Genomic DNA, 19,497 nt, shown 5'->3' on the forward strand with positions numbered 1-19,497 from the left:
GAAAGAATACTGAGGGAAAAGATGCAGCCATTTTAGGTTCTAAATGCCCCATGGGCCCTAGTCTGTACTAATGTCTTTTTTCATGTTAAAAAGACAGTTAAACACTGAGATCTCGCATGGTGTGGGTTTTTTTTCAACATCCCCATGACAGAACCAGGACCCCTTTTTAACGGCTGTGAGCGTTATGCATCTAGCACTGTTTTCCCCTAGCTGGAAACACGGCCAGGCCGCTGCTGGCGCCCGGGGGGAGCAGAGTCGCTCTCCCGCAGGCTGAAGCGGCCGCAGAGCAGTCCTGAGGCGCAGACCCACTCCTTTCCCTGACCGGGGGCACCCGCTCTACAGTCTCAACACGGGGCAGCGAGGCCTGGCCCGGCCTCTTAGCTGTGGCGGGCACACACGCTGCCAGCTCACAGCTGAAACAGCGAGGCGAGGGCAGCGGCTCCCCCCGGGGCAGCAGGGAAAGGCGGTGGGTGGCGAGTCGGCTCTGCTGCCAGCAGCCAGAGGGGTCCGCCGGGGGCGAGCGGCTGAGGCCAAGGACTGCCGCCTGCACCCAGCGCCATCCCTGTGCCAAGCAACGGCCCCACCTGGGCCTGCCCAGCCAACCGAGACGCGCCTCCGCCTGCTCTCTGCCACCCTCCACAGCTCCGGGCCGTCTGTCTGCGACCGGGCCGCACCTTAGCGCCTTGGCGGGGCCGCCAGGCCCCCAAGCCAGCGCTGAGTCCGCCATTAAAGGACCGGACAGACGGGAGAGGAAACAACGCGCATGCGCCGTCCACCTGTGCTGAAAAGCTGCGCAAAGGGAGGGCGGCGCGGCCGTACTGCGCACGTGCAGTCGTTACCAGCGGACCCGGCGGCGGCGATGGCGCGGCGCGTCGTGAAGGGGCTGCTGCTGCTGGAGGCGGCGGGGCTGCTGGGCGCCCTCCTGCTCTACCGCGCCATGGACCGCAGCCAAGGTGCGGCGGGAGGCGGCCGGGGGAGGGAGCGGCCGCCAGTGCCGCCGTCACGGGGGGTGGCGGAAGCTCCTCCGCGCCGGGGCCGGCGGAGGTGCCCGCAGCGCCTCGCACCGCCCGGCGTGTGGGCGGGGGTTTTGGGGAAAGGTGCCGTGTTGGGGTCAGTAATGTGTCTCGTGTTGGTGTAGGTACACAGTAGTCACGCCGAACCAGAAGGACAGCAGTTGCATCGTCTTATGCCAAGTTCAAGCCGAATTTCACCTACACCACATCAGTTTGCATTTGTTATCCCAGATTCAGATGCAAGCAAACTGTTACACTTAAGCTATATTTCTCTGCATTTTTATTAAAATATATAACCAAAATGTGGAGAATGGATGTATTGGCCTGTCACGGTAACTTGGTGCTGGGCATTCAGTAGTAAATTCAGGGCAATTCAGAAGTAAATTCAGTTCACATTATTTAATAGTGGCTATAACTAAGGAGCTCAGACAAACTTAGGTAAAACTAATCTAGTTGAAACAATAGTGCATTTAATTATTTGTCTTAAAATATGTTGGGTAAAGTAACCGATTTATCTTTCTTCTCAGACTTCAGGCATACAATGCAGAAGAGGTTTCCATCAATTCTGGAAGGTAGGTTTGTAGTTGTTGGTGTCAGAAGGATGGCTGAAGCTTTGGTCACATCTTACGTATAAAACAGATTTTTAGTATTGCTTAAAACTTACCCCAGGAGACACTGCAGAAGTGTTCACTGTTAGGTGTAGGTGGGGCTGGAGTGTCAGGCTGTTGGATAGAGTGCTCAGGACTGGGGGACTATACATCCAACAAAACTAGCCACAAAATGGCTCACCTTCAGGTATGCCTAACTTACAGCTAACATGGATTCTCCTATTTTTCAGTGTATTACAAATCCAATGAGTGGTCTGGAATTCACGGCATAAGGGAGAATGACCAAATGACATGGTTAAGCAGCAAGAACTAAAGTAAGAAAGATGTGTGATTAATTTAAAAATTATTTTTAAAAATGTCCACATTAAAATGTCCAGTTCATCTTTTTGATTTCTTGCCTTTGTACTTGTTTTTCAGCCCTTTGTGCCTGAACTGTTTCTTCTTTTTGATGATGCTTTTCACATCCCTATTGTGAAGCCACTTATCACGCTCTATTTCCCACTGGATCTGTTTGGCATCTGTAAGAGGAAAGGTGAGAAATAAAGAGCTGATGGATACCTCTGACCGTGATGTGGAATACAGATTAATCATGTAAAAGTTAAAACTTGGCTACTGTATTTATAAATGTTAATAAAGTGAAGCTGCTGATTTTTTTTGACACCAGAGAAAGTTTGGGTTTTTTCCTTTCACAAAACATGCTCTACCATCTCAGAATCTCAGGGTTTAAGACCACTCTTGTCATTGCTTCGTATTTTACTAATGCTAGACACGCTTGTGTTAGGAGCACGTGGTGTTAACATTTTTCAGGTGACACAAGCAAGACTTGTAAAAGCTCTACAAGGGACCGATTATTCAATCGGCATATGCACATTTAATTCATTACAATTCTTTTTGGGAAACTACGTTTGCATCACCAATACTGCAAGGAAATATTCCAGTAGGCAGATAAAGACAGCCATGCCTTATGTCTTCCTTTCACAACAATCCAGGTCACTCTTTAGCAGAACAAAATTCACATGAACGCTTGACAAACAGCATACTGCCCATCCTTATTTACAGTGGGAAAGTGCAACATGATAGCCCCTTCCACTTTTCTGAACCTTTATTCACCCCTGTAGTCATAATTAATATTAGTAGTAGGTATCTCTTGTAACTGAAAAAACCTAAGTCATGTCCTACTGATGTTGAGCTACTGTCCCTACCGTGTGATTTCTGACCACATGTGTATTTCAGTTAAAGAACGTACATCTTTTTAAGTACAGAATCTGAAGAGGAAGAAGCAAAATGGCATTACAACTATGTGCTATTTGTAGCATGTACTTACTTGCATTATCTCTGTTGGCCATGGCGTTGATTCCAATATTGTCAAACTTAGACCCAGCATTTTCATCCAGCAGATAGCCAAACTTTAAAGAGACAAATTTTATTATTTTATTACAAAGAAACAAGTAAAATGCTTGATCACTTTTTGCTAAGCACTGATCAAACTTACCTCTTCTGCAGATGCCAGTATATTGGCATCTTTGAGTTTTCTCTTCTTTCCTCGGTTGGATCCTTCAAACAAAAAAGTATTATTCTTACAAGACAGAATTTCAAGTTCACAAAGACACTAAGCCAAAGTGTTACCATGGTTTTAATTTTTTAAAATTTATTTAACAAGACCATCTAAAATAGCTGTGTTATAAACCTTTATTCTCAACCTCCCTCCCAAAAAATAGGGAAAAAAAATTCCAACCAAGAAGTGAATAGCACAAATCTGTGCTTCACATGTTAGTAACAGATGCTCAAACCACCAGTAAAACTCATTCCTTCCTTCAAAAGTTCCTCCTTCGATTCCCAGTCCTTCAGCAGGAGACTGTCACTCTGAATTAGGCCACACTGGCTGGAGGACAAGGGTAAGACCAACTCCTTTTCATTTATGGTTTATTCAAAATCTGAACCCAGATCCAAAAGTGTAGATAATCTACTGTATTAAAACACTCTGATTCCAAAGTTTTCCAGATTCTGTATTTGTATTAAGCCTTCTCAAATAGAAATCATGGCAGTGTTTCCTTACCTTCAAACGATCCCACAAAATTCATATCTTTCTTTCTCTTGCCTTTTTTAGTGACGGACTTCAATTGCTTGTCATTGTTCGGGTCTGACAGGAAAAAAAAAAAAAAAAGATATGCAAATCCCTCATTCTCACACCATGTACATGTATTTAAATCAGAGCAAAGACTAAAATTCCTTTTTAGGCGTATTTGTCATAATGGTCCGAGTCTTCAATTTAAAAATGTTTAAAACATAGCGCATGCAACCAAATTTGGGATTTCTTCAACTCAGACAATTAAAAATTGGTCAGCGGTGTGCCATTCTTTATGCTTTTTTCCCACAGCACTGAAAAGGAATTAAATATGATACTAAGACACATAAAATATCAAGGCTAAAAATAGGTGTTCTGTAAACCGTGAATGCTCGGTAATTTTGGTGAAATAATAATATCATGAAAGCTTAATGTGTTAACAGCTGTATGAATAGTTTAGCTCCTCTACCCTCAATCACCTTCCTGTGACCTTAACTTATTAGTTGAAATACTCCATTAATCTGTGGTTTTCCAGACACATAACTGTGCAAACTGTGCTTTTCAGTTGAAAAGATAAAACCATACAGGTGCAACGATCAGTTACTACAGTGGTAATGAAAATTTGAGTGCATAGCTGTATTAGAAGAATAAGCTGTTACTTATGATACAGCAATTTAAGTAAAAGTTACCTCATCTAAAAAATAAAAATCACTATTAACTAGGTCTAAAAAATGAAAAAATTACAAAGTACCAGATTTTTTTTCTTATTTTTCTCTTTGAGATATTTTAATATTTCTGCCTACTGTAGCCAGTTATTTGTGTATAAAGCTACTTTTGTTACTGCCAATGTTTTCGGAATGAAAGAAACATGTCTTGTTTGCAAGTTTTTATACCCAGATTCCCAATTCCCACTTGCATCTAGGAGACTGCACCAGGAAAAGTTTATTTTAAGACTTCATTGTCCAGAGAAGGACTTCCTGTCACTTCTTTACATAAAATCCAAACCTACCACCTAGGTAACTAAATCTCAATTTATATATGTAATTACATATTTAAATAACCTACTTTTAAGGCTTTTTCTTCTTGTTTTTTGATAATAAATAGTACTTTACCTAGGCCGTTATCATCATCAGACACATCCATAAATACACCTCCCTCTTCATCCATATCCTCTTCAAAGTCTTCCTCCATACTTCCTAAGGAAACTTCCTCATCATCCAGATCACTGAATTCATCTTCATCATCAGAATCCTCCCAGTCAGCACTGGATTCCTCGCTTCTTTGGCCTTTCTTACCACCTTTGGTTTTCTTTGTTATATTACTAAAAAAATACGTAACAAGATTAGCATTTCACCTGGCAAAATACTGTTTGCATCCAGATAACATCTATCTACTGGCAAACACTGTGTTAGAAAAGTTTAACATCATTGCAGAATACTGTAAATGTAGGCTGAGACCTAAGAAACATGTATTATGCACTCAGGTATGTTTTCAACATCAGCATATGGAACTGTATTATAAAAGTCAAGCATTTTAAGAAGTTCTGGAGAGAATCCTATTCTGAAATTAACAGAAATGTCAGCTTCAGCATTTCACCTCCTACATGCCTTTCCTCCTTTTCAGAAAGTCTTTTCTGTAAAACACACAAACTGCTGGTATCTCTAGCAACTCTACTAAATAAAGAAATGACTTTTTTTTCTTCAAAAGGAAACATGGTTGTTCATGTACTAGATGGTTACTTGGGTTATTTTGTCTCCTCTTTACTATTTTTTACTCACACCAGTTTGGATCACAAAAATCATAGAATTGCTGAGGTTGGAAAGGACCTTTAAGATCATCAAGTCCAACCATCAACCTACCCCGACAAAACCGCTTCTAAACTATGTCCCCAAGTACCACATCTACCCTTTTTTTAAACACTTCCAGGGATGCCAAAACCACCACCTCTCTGGGCAGCCTATTCCAATGCTTAATAACCCTTTCAGTGAAAAAATGTTTCCTAATATCCATTCTAAACCTCCTCTGACATAACTCGAACCCGTTTCCTCTTGTCCTATCACTTGTCACCAGGGAGAAGAGGTCAGCCCCCACCTCTCTACAACCTCTTTTCAGGCAGTTGTAAAGAGTGATAAGGTCTCCCCTCAGCCTCCTCTTCTCCAGGCTAAACAACCCCAGTTCCCTCAGTCGTTCCTCATAAGACTTGTCCTCCAGACCCCTCACCAGCTTTGTAGCCCTTCTCTGGACACACTCCAACACCTCAATGTCCTTCTTATAGCGAGGGGCCCAAAACTGGACGCAGTACTCGAGGTGGGGCCTCACCAGTGCCGAGTACAGAGGGATGATCACTTCCCTAGTCCTGCTCACCACACTGTTCCTGATACAGGCCAGGGTGCCGTTGGCCTTCTTGGCCACCTGGGCACACTGCCGGCTCATATTCAGGCAGTTGTCCACCAACACCCCCAGGTCCTTTTCTGCTGGGCAGCTTTCAGGCCACTCTGCCCCAAACCTGTAACACCACATGGGGTTGTTGTGACCCAAGTGCAGGACCCGGCACTTGGCCTTGTTGAACCTCGTATCATTGGCCTCGGCCCATCAGTCCAGCCTGTCCAGATCCCTCTGCAGAGCCATCCTACCCTCAAGCAGATCAACACGCCCGCCCAGCTTAGTGTCATCTGCAAACTTACTGAGGGTGCATTCGATCCCCTCATCCAGATCATTGATAAAGATATTAAACAGAACTGGCCCCAGCACCGATCCCTGGGGGACACCACTTGTGACTGGACACCAACTGGATTTAACTCCATTCACCATCACTCTCTGGGCACGGCCATCCAGCCAGTTTTTTACCCAGTGAGAGTACACCTGTGCAGGCCATGAGCAGCCAGTTTCCCCAGGAGAATTCTGTGGGAAACTGTGTCAAAAGCTTTGCTAAAATCCAGGTAGGTAACATCCACAGCTTCAGGTTTCACTAGAAGTTTAAGCTTTAATTCTCCTTTCACATCAAGAAAGATGTTTCTGTGCTGATTCAAAAGATGTACTGCAGATACTTTAAGTAAAAAATAGGTTACTTAATGAAATCGCTGACTTCCTGAGAACTGAGCTCTCTGATTCTGGATTCCACAAAGTTTATTTACTGCATTAGGTCCAGTTACAACCAGTCCTTACAGCAGCAGTACCATTATGGCTCATTCTGCTTGCTTTTGTACTTGGTAATTCTCAAACAGAAACCTGAGACAATGAAAAACAAGATCTTACCTTGCTTATTTGGTCACTGCATTGTATAAATAAAATACTACGGGTCTCGTGTGTCAAGCCAGCAGACCATAAACATCACTGGATCACGATGCTCCAGTATGGGACATGCAGAAAAGCAGCATTACCCAGTGTTCAACTGCTATTGCCTTTTCTGCAAGATGATATTCTGAGTCTTTTTGAAAAAAGTCAATCCAATTTTGCAGAATAAAACTCTATATAGGTACTGAAACAGGAGATGAAAGCACCAATATAAAGTCTTACCTAGCAAAATCAAGGTCATCCTGGCCAACATCAATGGCATTATCAGCAGCTTCAAATGTATCTAGGGGGGAAAATTTGTTTATTAATACAAAACAAAGTCAAACAAAGAAATATAAAGTCATTGCAAAATATTATTTTTAGGTTTCATTTCCTGAAGAGTTTATATGACCTGCATCAGTAACAAAGGGCCCTGATACCAAAAGGTTCTTACTCCTATAGAAAAATAATCCACAAAACTGTTACCTAAAGCTAACTGGAGTTTTCCTGAGAAAAAAAAAAATCTTTGAAAAATAATGAAAGTTTTCTTTTATCTGGAATGTAATTTCTGGCCAGAACTAGACAATGTGAGAAGCGAACAGACCCAAATGGATACAATTGCCCAGTGATTCAAATTTAGTTGGCAGATATCAAACACTTGCTCTGAATCAGATAGAACAAAGACTCAATTAAGATACCCCAAGCAAATGTCCTGCTAGCTAATGTGTATGTTAATTTTCAGATTAGAAGTATTCACTATAATTTTTGACAGAAAAGCAAGCAGACTAGAAGGTGAAAGCTCCTACCACGGCACTCATTTAGAAACAAATTGCTATATAAAACAGCAGGTAAAAACAAAATCTGAAAAATTACTGCTGTTGTGTTTTAAAGAGTAAAAGGTAACGTTAGAAAGTCCTTAATTTAAACTTCTGAATTTATGCAGCAAATTCTCAGAGACAGCTAACTTATTAGAGATACTAACAATAAAACAACAAACACAATTAGTAACAGATTCTTGTCATAACTAAGACCATACTAACTGTGTCACTAAGGAAAAATCCCACTATGGGAGTTCAGAATTCTCTAAAAATATTGTATAAAACAGTTGTGGTGAGCTAACTGGATTTTTTTTTTTTTTTTCAAATAATATATAAGTAAAATATGAAATCGTAAAATAATGGACAGTTTACGGTACACTAACAAATTCAGACTCTGCAACAAATCATACACTAATCCCAAAGCAAAGTACATGCTACAGGAAGAGCTAAGACAGAAGAGCAGAAGAGAAGTTTGCCAAGGACCTAACTGAACAAATAACCTCACGGAACATGTTAGGAACAATGAGAGGAACTGCAAGGAAGACTGAAAAAGGCCAAGCAGTAAAGAAAGAATAAGACGCAAATGTTACATGTTGTTGTAAAAAGCAGTGAGGGGAAGACCTCTTTTACGAGATGGTCATCCCGTTGGCTTATGGGACGGGTAGTATGAACTGCTGGTTGCAGTAGTATAGAATGGGAATTGGAAAGCCAGTTTTCTTCCACTTCTGTATTCCTGTATTTGGTTCTTTTATACAATATAAACTATAAAAAGGATAAATTAATAACTTGCAAAAGCAGCAAATACTGGGATAGTTACTGCAAGGAAAAATACCACCTTACCCAATGCTCTTTCAAATTCATCATCATCTACATCTTCCACGCTTTCTTCATCCTCCTGACGTTTTTGTTTCTCTCTCCTCTTATCGAACTTTGAATAAAATCTGAAATAACGTAGTGCTCTCAGACACAAAATTGCAGGTGATGATCTTTATGATAAGTTTTTTTAAAAAAAAAACAACCCACAGATTGTTTCACGTGTATGTTGCCAGTTGAAAATTGTACGTAATGGTTTCAAACACGTCTCAAATCAGAGATTTATATTTTCTTTGTTTTTTCAAAAAGTAAGCCACTACTGTAAGATTTAAAACAAAGAAATTTCACAGCCAAAGGTGCCAGAAATTATTTTGAACATAGTGAATTTATAAAAAGGCACAAGAAAGGTGCGAACATCTGCCTTATACTGGTAAGGAAGAAAGGATCAAGTTCAACTTGAATCTAATTTGAGGAAAAAATATATAAAACAGATTCACCCATTAATTTCTGTTACATTTTCCCCTGTAGCCCTCTTCTTTCATGTGCTTAGTTTTTGCCTTCTGTCAGCCATTTTAAATCACTTTCTCTCCATTTCATATTAAAGGAAGACCAAGCACAGAAAGCAAATTTGATCATATACCAAAGCAAAAGAGTACAGCACCTGGTATGGAAGACTTTAAATACATAATCTCAGTTTCAGTCATCTTCAATGTAACAACAGAAAACTAGCTCCTCTGAATATTTTGCATTGCTCCATTCTAATAAGATTTGATGCTAATAACATAAGCAAGGTATATTCCAGATTTTTTCTAAATATACCCCTAATGCATAAGAATTACAATCCCGGAGACATTCATTACCCACTGTTGAAGGCTTCTTTATTACAATGTCAGCTTATTTGATTGTAGACTACAAGCACTGATTGCCTTTGTTCATAAGCGATATTCTTTCCTAATCATTTTTGACAAATGTTGAAATTACATTCTAAGAAAAGTACTAACATCACATGTCACTCCAATTAATCAAATTTTGCAAACGCTTGGAATACCAGAGAATACTTATGAAACGTAATGGGTTTTGATGGCATTGCATTAAAAACCAACACTTAAGAAAAATGTTCACAAGTATTTCATTACCTATGAAAAAACACTTCATCCACTGGGATTTTGCTTTCATCTTTGGCACGGAATTCCTTACTGTTGACTGCAAAAACAAACAAAAAAAAGAACTGATTTTACTTCAAGTTGAAATGACTGTTATTCTTTTAAACGGTTAAAAAGCATGCAGACAGAAGCATGCAGGTTCCAAGTGCCATCCGTCAAATAAAGCGGAGCTCATCTCAAAACCTCTTCAAACTAACAGCTCTCAGTACTGATACTTAGATGTGAGCAGACCCCATGGAAAAATTCAAGAGGCATAGTCCTAACCAGGTTCCAATATAGACATCAGCAAGGGAGGTTTTGCAATCACCTACATTTAAAAAGAGGGAAAAGGGGAAAAAAAAGGCGTAGGAATTGAGATAAACTCGCTGTCATGCACTAAAACGTTGGAACCACTTCTCCTGGCGGTACAAATGCTTGTCAGCAGCTGCAAGGCAGGACCACACACCAGCTAAGCACGTTGAAGAAGTGCTCCATTTCTGAGGAACTGAGGCAAAATATAACACTGCAACAGCAGATCAACTTGTGTATTGATCAGGTTCCCTACGGAGAAGCTTTTTACCCTCATATGTCCCCCATCCCTCCTCCACGTCAGAAGTAAACCAAAGAAGAAAGAACTACTGATTATTTCAGTGGGCACAGATTATAATATTTTCTTAGTGACAAGGGTCCAAGTTTCTGAAACCAGATCAGCATATTCACAGAAGGACTGTTCAAATGAATAGCAGAAGATACCAGAGGATTTGCAATCTCCGTTCTCTAAGCCTCAGCAGAGACCAGCTATATGCAGTAAGTCCATATTTTTGTACCCATATTAACATATCCATATTTTTGTATCAGGTGTTTCATTTGTAGAACACTTAAACTCCTCAAATCCAATTCTAAATGCTCAGTCTGCTCCTTCAACTCAGAATAAACTAAAGAATGCGATAAACCAACTGTACCTTCAAATGCGTTCTAGGCAAAAATTCTTACTTTAAGCTTTGATAGCCATAAAACCACGTATCAGTAAAGGTACGTCAACTAATCTGTGTAACTAAAACCTCTGTGCAACACAACAGACCTAAAGTCTGTCTAAAGACGAAAACACATCCCTGGGAATCTTACAGAGATTCTACCACAGAAGATGGCACCTATTTTCTCCTTAAGCAACATGTTTTACTGATGGTTTACCCTGATTTTTTAACCACTTTTTCTTACCACCAAATCCTGCCCTTAATTGCTGGGAACAGTGGGACTATACAAAAGGCAGCCTCTTTCTGGAGGCAGGAAGATTCTTAGCAAAACAACAGTGCCAAAGATACCATACACTAATCCTAACAATAGCTGCAGCTGTGGCATTGTATGGAGTAATCCATACCACTTACTGAAAGAGCTTAATGTGATTTCAATCATTACATAAATCCGTTTTCTAAGATTTTAAGTCATTTTTCAATCATAATAAGCAGAATAAAAGTGATTATGTGATAAATTGGAAACAAATTAAAACATTAATACACAATAACTGCTGCTAGATCAGCATATGTTTTAAAGAATTTTATATAATTTTAGATATTTTTAAGAACTTTAAAAAACATTATTCATAAAATTAGAATGCCAGACACAAGAATGGCATGTTTATGCATGGAAAATTTATTTAGCATTTTATAAATTCATGTCCCTCTGAGGTTAGTACCCTAACAGATTGCTCTTCTAACTAGAAATATCATTAGCCTAAGGCCTTTTTTTCCACCCTAAGAGGTCGCATTGCCAGCTACAAGCAAATTTGTAACAATGTTCTAAACTTTTCATACAAGATTGCAAATCTACTCTTTACCCAGGGGGTGCATTTCTTTTTCGGGGGATGCAGGAAAAAGATAACATCATAGAACACATAGGAAGCATACATAGGTCATATCAAAAGTAGCACAGAAAACAAGGCATGCAGTTTTCAGTAGCTCTGTCCTTTGCTGTTACACATTTCTTAATGGGATGGCTAAACAAAAGGTATGGTCTTCATCATGTATTGCCTAAGAAAAAGGAATTACTACAATAGAAAGTACTTGACAATTAGGGGGGAAAGACAGAGAGAAAAGAAAGATCTTACAAAAAATCTGGTGTGTAGCCAAGTGCTATAGTAGAAGCCAAAGTGTTTTTCTACTCAAGAGGCTAACAGTTGAGGTAGCTGACTTTCTCTATGTCATTTGTTCTTAAAATGATTCAATGGATCCAAAGTTTCAGCTGTGGCGATACCATGCAGCCTTACAAGAAGATTAGACGTAATCATGAACATAAGGAACCACCACTGTACTCCTGATGGACAGGACTTTCTTTTGTTGCTAGCAGAAATAGCAGACAGCGCAGATGACACAAGTCTACAACAACCAGCCAACAACTTTTTAGCCATCGTTAATCTTAACTGAAAAAGGGCTGGCTTACCTGCAAGATTCTGCATATCTTTCATAAACTGCTTCTTCTTTGGCTGCATTACCACACTGCTGGTGTTTTCTGTAGCAGAACATAAATCAGAAATAAATTACTTTATTAGTATTGATACAAAACTGTGAGGAGTGGCTGACACACGAATGGGTCATGCTGCCATTCAGAGGGGCTTTGACAGTCTGGAGAAATAGGCTGACAGGAACCTCATGCTGTTCAACAAGGGGAAGTGCAAAGTCCTGCACCGGGAGAAGAACGACCCCATGTACCAGCACATGTTGGGGGATGCCCATCTGGAGAGCAGCTTGGCTGCAGCTTGGCAGAAAAGACCCTGGGTGCCCTGGTGGACACCAAGTTGACCATGAGCCAAGCAACGTGTCCCTGCAGCAAAAAGGCTGACAGTATCCTTGGCTGCATTAGGTAGAGTATTGCCAGCAGGTGGAGGGAATGATCCTTCCCCTCTATGCAGCACTTGTGAGACTGCACCTGGAGTGCTGTGTCGAGGTCTGGGCTCCCCAGTACAAGGCAGACACGGGCATACCGGAGAGAGTCTGGCAAAGGGCCACTAAGATGATGAAGGGACTGGAGCATCTCTCCTGTAAGGACAGGTTGAGAGAGCTATGATTGTTCAGATCGGAGGAGGCTCAGGGAGATCTCATGAATGTACATACATATATACTTGAAGGGAGGGTGCAAAGAAAAGAGAGCCAGGCACTTTTCAGTGGTGCCCCTGACCGGGCAAGAGGTGATGGGCACAAACTGAAATGCAGGAGGCTCTGTCTGAACATCAGGAAACACTCTTTCATCCAGAGATGATGTGGAGTCTCCATTCTTGGAGACATTCAAAAGCCATCTGGAGAGCTGGGGCAGCCTGCTCTAGGTGGCCATGACCGAGCAGATGTCCTCCAGAGGTCCCTTCCAACCTCAACCATTCTGCAGTCTTTACATTTCCCTATCACTTTGCTTATTCCTGCTAGCTTAGCAATTTCTGCACTGCAGATGTGAGAGGCAGCAGTATGTGACTGTTAGCTAGTTCGGAGTTGCAGACATCTCTCTTGCAGCCCTAAAGACTGATCCCACTCCTCTGTTCCACCACAGGCACCCCGAATACTCAACAAGCGCCAAGGGTTACTTGGCAATCTGACAGAAAAAGTTTGATCACCATCAATAACAAGATCATATGCTAATATGTACAGCAAAGTTTGTCGTACCTTTGCCTTTATGGAGCTTGGGATTTCTGTACACAAAGCGATCCAAGAACCTCATTAATGTGAAATCCTGCAAAGGGTCACCAGAGTACTGAATATGATTTCCCTGAAAGAAGAAAAAAGCCAAAAATTGTTCAGGTATTCATTTTAGAAAGACAGCAACTAAACACAGATGACTCAGACAGTCCAAGAACAACATTAGACCACACTTTAAAAGGACAAAGACTTGGGGATACTTCATCACATAAACCTGCCCAATTAATACTCTCCTGTACGGGTTCCTATTTTTGGAACTTCAATATTTTCTTAACTGAAACCACCTCATTCACTTTGTTTCAGTGATAAACTGCCTTGCAATGTACTGTGTTAATAGCAGTTAATACTCAGTGCTATTTGGATACCAAATATTCAAATGAAATTAAATATTTAAAATATATATTTGTGTAGGTTCGAGTACTTTTGGCATCATACCACAACAGTACTAAAAAATAATTTGTTCCAACAGCAGGGTTCCCCATAGAAAAAACCCACTTTAAATAAAAAGATAGACCAAAACTCTAGAAAAGCATTAAGAATCACGTAATACCCGCATTTTTACCAAGTTTATTACTTCAGTGAGCAGACTCCTTCAGATAAAACACCTAAATTCCATGAAAACCTTTGCATTTGAGTGTATACTACAGTGCTGCAGAGCTGCTAGTTACCTGCAGGAGTGCAAGGAGGCTTTATAAAGTATTTTCAAATGACAAAAGACAACTAACATAAAAATAAAACTTCAAAGCTACAGACTAGTAAAAGCACTTACTTCTAGAATTGTTTTTGCGAAGAGGGCCACAGATGGATGAAAATGTTCAGAAAGCTGAAAAAAACATGAATCATTTATTTCTACTACAAAAATAAATGCAATCATTATTTGTGCTGACATATCAGATTCCTGACAACACCACTATGTCATAAGACTACTCCATAACTCGCCAAATGATGCGCAGACACACATAGTGCAAGGCTGATGTGCTCTTCCCTTGAATAACAGAACTTCAAGTTCTCATCTTTTGTTTGTGTTAACTAAATACATCCTCACAATTTTATTTAATTCGATGCTAAAAAACTTTACTGATACCAAGCTAAGATCCAAAAGTCAAAAAATATTATTATTGTTCAAATCTCCACTTAAAAACTCCTATTCCCTACTCCGGAATATCAGCATTGTATGTTACACATACAAGCTTAAAGCTGAACAATGTGTTGTTTAACCTTTCTGTTATGTTACCCAGGCAGTTACTCCAAGAACTACCAAGTTAATTTTCTTGTTTCAATACAAGGGCCACACTAAGAAATACAATAAACAGCAACATAAGAATGCCTTACCTTCTTCAATTCCCAAAGGCTTGTACTTTCAGCACCACAGTATAAAGGACTTCGGTGCATAGGATCATAGAAAGCTCCATTCTTCCTGCCTGAGGGGTGGAGGGGATGAAAACAACTTAATTTTCTTCAGGTAACTTTATGACAATATTCTTTTCACTTCACCATGACAATAATGCTGTCCATCACTCTTTGCTGGACAGGCCACAGATTCATTCAGTATCAAATAAGGGTTACATTCAGCTGCCCTTCCCCACTGTATGATCAGGCACGCAGGTGAGTTCCTACATGCTTTCAAGGAAACTCCTGAAAAGCCCAGCTCTGTCTCAAAAGGTCCTCAAGAAAGAGTGAAGCTAGAAACAGGTTCAAAGCTAAACAAATTCGTCTAACAAGTTTCACAAGCAAATGAGCAGTTACATGTCCTAACTTTGGCCACATAGCTCTGAAGGTGTCTGAACCTGGAAGCAAAAAATCCCAAGCCTGTTTATTGCTTATGGACAAATGCAATAAACTGCATAAAGTGCAATACACTAGCAGATTCATACAGTCTCTTCATGTCTGCTGAGCTAATAAATAAAGAAAAATAATTCTGACTGCTTACTTTGAATCAAACTTCAATTTGAAAAACTAATGTTTTAATCACTTAATTTTACAAGTCTTGATCAACACGTCACTGTTACAGAACGTCAAAAATTAAATGAATTATATTTTCTTGCTAATTTACCTCCCATATTCAGATGATGCACCCATGAGGCTGTTGAATTCGAGTTGGTTGTTTTAGCAGAATTTTCTGTTGTGGTCTTCCTCTCTTCACCTTCTACTTCTTTGTCTGCATCCACAAATTTTTCCTCAGCCTCTTCTTGATCCTCAAAGCACTCTTCATCGTCCGACTCCTAAACAACAAAAAATGCTAACAAGCAGCTTTTCCTTTCCAGTTTTATTCTGATTTTCTAGAAAAAGTCACATAGAGTTCTTAAGAAGCTACTTACAAAAATATAAACAAATGATGGCCAATGTTTAAGCAATACAGATTTTTTGCCTTAATACAGGACTGAAAAATTAACTTTACAGCTTATATCCCACAAGTGTAATGGTCCCTCCCTGGCTGAAGAAAGAAAGAAAAAAAAAAATCCAGTCCTGCATAGCTATACTTCAGAGACTGCAGACAGAATAAACAAACCGGCCATGTTTTGATAAAGTTTTTGGTCGAAGAATGTTTACTTGCTTACTTATACAGCATTTTACACAAAATCATCCTCTCTCTATAAATGAAGTCCACAGGACCCACTAGAATGCTTAAAACACCCTCATCTATTCAGATTCTTAATGTAGTTATAATTGTTCAAGTGCTTTCTCCCATAACATAACACAACATAACATATTAGCAAACCCTCAGGTTGCTAATAAACAGGTTAGGGAAACTTATGCTTAGGATACTAGCTCATGTTGAAATAACAATGAGACAAGGAAAATATTTTATACCGCATGATCCTGTAACTGGACCCTTAACTCTGGTTTTACTTTCAGAAGCTCAGACAGAAGATAGAGGGTTCCACAAATGAAGGGTGGCATTTGTCCACACGTGACTTGCAGTAACCTCTTCACAAAGGCCTTCACACGTCGTAACACTACATCTGCCTTCAGAGATTTATAGACAAGATTAAGAAACATCGATGGCTTTGAGCAGGTTGCTAAAGCAGGATCTAGAAGCTTCCTGTAGAACACATAGGAGAAAATATTGCTGATTGTCTTAATACACATAGGAGAATAACTGCTATTAACAACAATCACCTACATTTTTCAGAGTGCCATCTAAAAGACCAGTGACAGCTTGTCCCCCAATACTCAAAGCCATTAAGACCAACCCTGAACTGTCAACAGCTGTGTAATATTTCTAGATATATATAAGACACTGAAGATTAAAAAAAGCTTGTATGAGTAAACAAAAAACCTGTAAGAAAACACAAAGAAACAGACTTCCATTGAAAACAGGTTCGAAATTTGAGCTATTTGAAGAAATCCAATTTATTCAGATGTTCAAAAAAATACAAAGAAAATGGCTAGCAATTAGCATGCTTCACAATCAGACCAGACATATGTGTTGGCAAGTTCATTTTCTGTTCCACTTTTTTCCAGACTGCCACGCACAGGAAGGCCCCTAAACACATTGCACATTCTGGGGGAACTTGAGTTCCTTATTTAAAAATCAGCAACTTCCCTTTGGTCTACTAAACAGAAGCCTGTAAGGATCCTACAAAGAGTCCAAACAAACAGCTGGGATAAAAAAAATAGATACTTTTATAACACAAGCCTTTCCAACTACAAATTAAATCATCTAAAGAATTTGTTAATATAATATGTCCCCGCCCCCCAAAAGAAAAAAAGGAAACAAGATTTTAGGCTATTACGCGACTGAACCACTGTACCTGTAAAAGTGATTTCAGAAGTAGTTATCTATTAGTTTCAAATAATATCTGGAATTAAAACATGCCACCAGAAAACAGTGCAAAGGATGAAATGCATACGTTGTGTTCTCAGGACCTATCACTAACATTTGTTTTATCCCCATGTTAAGTCAAAGAAATCACATGCTTTTTTGCCTAGCTCATAGAAAACATCAGAAATTTTCAGCCAATGAGACACAAAACTCACAAGATCTTAAAAGCAAAATAGGTGATTCTGCAACTTTAATAGTGACTCCCTCATAAAATTAAGTTTATATAAAAACTGCAGAGCTGTCACTTACTTGTATAGTGCCGCGTAGTACCTATCCGATACAGTATGCTGAGAGTCCATCACTTGAAACAGCAACATCAGGGCCTGGACGCTGGTACTGAAGTTCACAAGATGCAGAACTTTAAATAATGTATCCATTTGTTCTTTCACTTTCTCATCACCAGTCTCAGCATAAGGGTAAGCTCTGTTCACCCCACAAAGAAGAGCACTGAGCATTTTGGATTCAACATCTTTTTTCTTAATGCAGTTCCGAAAAAAGGAAAAGTACAAAGTTATCAGCTTGTTAGCCAATGCACTTTCTTCGTGACTGAGGACTATCTGATTTAGAAAGCAAATGGCATAATATTGAGTTTTCACATTAATGTTTGACCGATACAAAAGCCTCTCCACCTCACTGCACACTACTCCCTTCATATTTGGATGCTTGTGAAGTAACGTCTCTAAAAGGTAAGACGCTTTGGTGGCAATTTTGTTCTGAGGGTCTCCCAGTTTATTTACCAGCTGAACAAGCAGGACTTTCTCCTGCTCAGGCTTGTTACACAGAAGCTCGTGGGCAACTGCCAGCGCTCGGGATTTTGTTGCCGTCAAAGAATCATGACTCAGTGTTTCTAACGCTTGCACAAACTCTGCCACCTGCAGTTTCAGGTGATGCTCAAAGTACCACAGTACCAATCGTCTGTCCCTTGAATCCCTGTTACCACTCGACATCTTCTCTATGTTGTTAAATGGTCGCTGCGAGAAAGACCATAATTTCCGATTGTCTGGTAAGAGATCTGAAATAAGAAGCTCCTTGAAAGTATCCAAAGCCATGTGGCTCTGATGCCTGCTGCCCTTCTTCTTTATGAGGTTTACCAAGTTCTCAACAAACTGGAGACTGTGGACCGCACTGTCCTGAATGAGAAGGGTCATCGCTGCCATCCTGTCAGCCAAGGTACCTGACGAGACAACGGTTTTCATCCACGCCGAAGAGGCCCCCTTCTGATAATCTGTCTTATTCTTGTACAGATCTATCTCATGTTGGTACAGCTTTTGGGCCAAGGCCTTATACTTGGACAGAAGCATCTGATTTTGTGGCTCTGAAGAAAATTCGTTGGTGTATTCTAGATCATACCATTTGCCTCCTGGTTTGATCAGTATTGCTTGCCTAGCGTGAAATTCAAAATCTTCTTCCAGCCTCTCTTTCTTTGCTGAAAGGTGCTGGTCCTGACCACCGCCAGCTTGTTTCTTCTTGCTGTCTTTCACACCACTTGCCTTTTCCTTGACTTTTTTTTCTTTTTTTCCTTCTAACGAAAGAGGGTTAGTTTCTTTCTTGCTTTTCTCTTTCTTTGGGGGCTTTTCTTTCTCTTCGCTGCCACCACCACCACCCTCCTCCTCCTCCTCCACCACCAGGCAACTCTTCGCATACTTGCCAAGCCCCAAGGAGCTGACGAAAGCCTCCAGCTCCCCCGCCTTCAGGTCGTCGATCACGTCCTTTTTGCCGCCATCCACCATCTCCTCCGCCTCGTCCACGGCGCACAGCATCAGGTAATCTTGCTGCGGGCGGCAGGGCACGGCCGTTACGGGGGGACCCGGCCGCCAGCCCACGCGTCCCCAACGGCTCCCCACACCTCGCGCCCCATAAGGGTCGGGTCGGGCCGGGTCGGGTCGGGCCGGGCCGGGTCGGGCCGGGCCGGGTCGGGGCCGGGGCCCAGTCGCCACGTGCTCCCGCTCTCTCCCGCCCACCCATCCCCCCCCTTACCTTGGTGCCGCCGAGGCGAAGCACCTCGTCCAGCGTGAATCCTTCGGCATCTCCATCTTCTCCTTCTTCATCCTCATTCTCCTCCTCGCCGCTGTCACCGTCCGCCTCCTTCGGGTCCCTCGCGCCGAAGTCCCACAGCGCCGCCATCGCTGCCCGCCGGAAGCTCCTGCGCGCATGTATGGCGCGCGCTTCCGGCCCAGCGGGATGGCGGGAGCGCAGGTCCTGCAAGGGGGGGATGATGGCGCGCGCGGACCTCGCCGTACGGGGGGGGGCATACGGGGA

General features: G+C 41.2%; 2 protein-coding genes across 2 annotated transcripts; one reads left to right on the forward strand and one right to left on the reverse strand.

Annotated features, from left to right (window-relative positions):
- Positions 1 to 742: 742 nt before the first annotated feature.
- Positions 743 to 2,147, forward strand: CEBPZOS (CEBPZ opposite strand). Its single transcript, XM_082480262.1, has 4 exons — positions 743 to 953; positions 1,541 to 1,585; positions 1,852 to 1,935; positions 2,039 to 2,147. The coding sequence occupies exons 1-3, from the start codon at positions 764 to 766 to the stop codon at positions 1,932 to 1,934; spliced, it is 318 nt and encodes a 105-aa protein (XP_082336388.1). The 5' UTR covers positions 743 to 763; the 3' UTR covers position 1,935; positions 2,039 to 2,147.
- On the reverse strand, positions 1,283 to 19,403 carry CEBPZ (CCAAT enhancer binding protein zeta). The gene is made up of 16 exons (XM_082480261.1): positions 19,216 to 19,403; positions 17,488 to 19,010; positions 16,224 to 16,455; positions 15,466 to 15,634; positions 14,745 to 14,833; positions 14,182 to 14,235; positions 13,380 to 13,482; positions 12,169 to 12,237; positions 9,727 to 9,793; positions 8,618 to 8,718; positions 7,203 to 7,263; positions 4,799 to 5,007; positions 3,678 to 3,761; positions 3,114 to 3,175; positions 2,946 to 3,027; positions 1,283 to 2,139 (listed from the first exon to the last, which is right to left on the reverse strand). Exons 1-16 carry the CDS (start codon positions 19,360 to 19,362, stop codon positions 2,000 to 2,002), a joined length of 3,192 nt encoding a protein of 1,063 aa, XP_082336387.1. The 5' UTR covers positions 19,363 to 19,403; the 3' UTR covers positions 1,283 to 1,999.
- Positions 19,404 to 19,497: the final 94 nt, after the last annotated feature.

The sequence above is a fragment of the Vanellus vanellus genome, assembly GCF_965231255.1.
Source record: "Vanellus vanellus genome assembly, chromosome: 3".
Lineage (NCBI taxonomy): Eukaryota > Metazoa > Chordata > Aves > Charadriiformes > Charadriidae > Vanellus > Vanellus vanellus.

Bases quoted from the DNA above. Each gene is read 5' to 3' on its own strand.
- CEBPZ (XM_082480261.1), bottom strand. From the start codon at position 19,362: ATGGCGGCGCTGTGGGACTTCGGCGCGAGGGACCCGAAGGAGGCGGAC. The intron at 19,011-19,215 runs GTAAGGGGGGGG...TGCCGCCCGCAG, and splicing joins TTCGCCTCGGCGGCACCAAG to CAAGATTACCTGATGCTGTG. The intron at 14,834-15,465 runs GTAAATTAGCAA...TCCACCCCTCAG, and splicing joins GCATCATCTGAATATGGGAG to GCAGGAAGAATGGAGCTTTC.
- CEBPZOS (XM_082480262.1), top strand. From the start codon at position 764: ATGCGCCGTCCACCTGTGCTGAAAAGCTGCGCAAAGGGAGGGCGGCGC. The intron at 954-1,540 runs GTGCGGCGGGAG...CTTTCTTCTCAG, and splicing joins CGCCATGGACCGCAGCCAAG to ACTTCAGGCATACAATGCAG. The intron at 1,586-1,851 runs GTAGGTTTGTAG...CCTATTTTTCAG, and splicing joins GTTTCCATCAATTCTGGAAG to TGTATTACAAATCCAATGAG.